Source organism: Frankliniella occidentalis, unplaced genomic scaffold, assembly GCF_000697945.3.
Source record: "Frankliniella occidentalis isolate FOCC.00 unplaced genomic scaffold, Focc_3.1 Scaffold21, whole genome shotgun sequence".
In the NCBI taxonomy this organism is placed as follows: Eukaryota; Metazoa; Arthropoda; class Insecta; order Thysanoptera; family Thripidae; genus Frankliniella; species Frankliniella occidentalis.
In genome coordinates, this window is record NW_026267151.1 from 1868444 (window position 1) to 1870309 (window position 1866).

Below are 1866 nucleotides of genomic sequence, written 5' to 3' on the forward strand. Positions count from 1 at the left end.
TTTTTCTTTTAAATGTAAAAAGAGCAGTCAACTGACAGCCACTCCAGGTGCCCCAAGGCGCCGAGCTGGCCGAGCGGCCACGTTCTGTCCTCGAGCTGGTTGTTGTCCAGAAACAGCCACTGGAGGCGCTGGAGGTCCTGGAGTTCCCCTGGACTAGAGTCCCAGCGGCGTAGCATGTTGTTCATCAGCAGCCTGGGTTGAGAGGGCAGGATCAGTACACATCTGTGGGCACCAACCGTGGGCCATGATCAATTCATTCATTCATGTTCAATACAGTTTTTGGAGATATTTCTTCCCCGTGAAGGTTCCAGCAGGGATGTGAGTGATGCTGTTACCCCCGAGGTGCCTGGAACAGTCAGACCGCAGGACGGGATCTGTAAATACGGCCCTAGGCTAGATCCAAGGTGGGCTAGATCTGAGCCCATCAACAACACTCGTGTCAAGCTGGTCCTTACAGTAGGGCGAGGGATGGGTAGTCGGAGAATGACGAACTGTCCACCTTCTTGATGAAATTGTTCAGAAGAACCCTGTAAAAGTAATTACGAAAAATGATTTAAATGTAAAGGATGGTCCACAGACTTCTTCCTTTATTTTGCTTCTACTGTACCGGATGGAGGCGTGTGGCCCGGTTGCATATTCGGCGCCACGGTGAGAGACGGTAGGCAAGCCCGCCCGCACGCCTGCGCCTGCATGCGGTACAGTAATAAGCAAAATGAAAGAAGGGGTCTGTGGACCACTCTGTGTTTAAAATCTCATTAATAATTTCAATATTTGTCTCGGCACAAGGCCTGTCCCAGCTTGGTCCCGGAAATTCGGCGGTTTGAATTCGTTTTCTTTAATCCAGTTCGCCCGTTGACGGGCCCCTCGCTGGTGCAACCCCTCTTTCCTCACAGTTTGGAGACTCCTCCGCGGATGCTCGCCGGCGGTTCGACCAGGCCCGCCCCGCGGCAGTTCAGCTTGGTGTCTTCGCAGCGGCAGCTTACCGGAAAGTTCGTAAGTGCTGGCACGGGAAGAACATCTAATATTACTGAACCGATACAAGGTGGTCCACAGACCCCTCCCATCATTTTGCTTATATACTGCACCGCATGCAGGCGTGCGAGCGGGCTTGCCTACCGTAGCTCGCAGTAGCGCCTAATGGCTCCGTGTGCGTATGCAACCCGGCTGCACGCCTGCATCCGGTACAGTATGAGCAAAATAAAGGAGGGGGTCCGTCGACCACCCTGTACAAGAATACCACATCTACATATTTTCTGCATCCCCCGAACTGCTCACCACATTTTCTCAGCGTCGGTGTCGTCCTCGTCTTGGAGGGAGGCAGGGCGTCCAGCACCGTGTGGAGAACGCCGTCACTGCCCGCCCAATCAGCTGTGCACTCCCACAGGCTAATTAAATCGGAGCTTAGAAAATAAATATTCTTCTTAGTTTCCAGAGGGAATGAAGACTTACCGCAACCCACGCTGTCCTCGTCCTCGCCGCTGGGGCAATCCCGGTGGCCGTTGCACCAGGACCTCTGAGGGATGCAGGTCGGCGCCGAGGAGCACGGCATGGCCCCTCGGCCGCAAGGGCCCGGCTGCGACAAGTGTAGTCCGATGAGCAGCAGGGTGCCGGCCAGGATCAGCGCGCCCAGGGTGACGGCCGCGACGTGCAGCCAGCGCATGCTCCGGCCACTAAGGAACACGTGCGAGAGCACCGCGACTTTTCTCTTAAGGGTCTCCCCCCCGGACGAAAATACTTAATCTACCCCTCTTACATGCCCTTTAATAGGTCTGTGGTGCGGATGTGACGCGTGTGCGACTGCTTCAACTCTATGGCCTGTCGGTGCCGTCAGCAGCGGTGTAACCGTCGCTGATCGGGGAGCAGACC

At 55.5% G+C, this 1866-nt stretch overlaps 3 protein-coding genes across 24 annotated transcripts in view; 2 read left to right on the plus strand and 1 right to left on the minus strand.

The window, feature by feature from the left end:
- LOC113210484 (relaxin receptor 2-like) overlaps positions 1 to 1681 on the minus strand; it is a 26663-nt gene extending 24982 nt beyond the window's left edge. The window contains exons 1-6 of one of the 2 annotated variants that reach the window (XM_052264824.1): positions 1450 to 1681; positions 1276 to 1368; positions 892 to 1000; positions 456 to 527; positions 275 to 346; positions 37 to 192 (exon numbers count right to left, since the gene is read on the minus strand). In XM_052264824.1, coding sequence (XP_052120784.1) covers positions 37 to 192; positions 275 to 346; positions 456 to 527; positions 892 to 1000; positions 1276 to 1368; positions 1450 to 1660 — 713 coding nt within the window. In that variant the 5' untranslated portion in view covers positions 1661 to 1681. The remainder of the gene's footprint in view (positions 1 to 36; positions 193 to 274; positions 347 to 455; positions 528 to 891; positions 1001 to 1275; positions 1369 to 1449) is intronic. The other variant, XM_052264825.1, reaches the window with a different exon arrangement.
- The window catches only part of LOC113210492 (ras-related protein Rab-32), an 88212-nt gene that overhangs the window by 82949 nt on the left and 3397 nt on the right, over positions 1 to 1866 (plus strand). The window lies entirely within an intron of this gene.
- The window catches only part of LOC113211215 (spectrin beta chain, non-erythrocytic 1), a 64242-nt gene that overhangs the window by 7435 nt on the left and 54941 nt on the right, over positions 1 to 1866 (plus strand). The window lies entirely within an intron of this gene.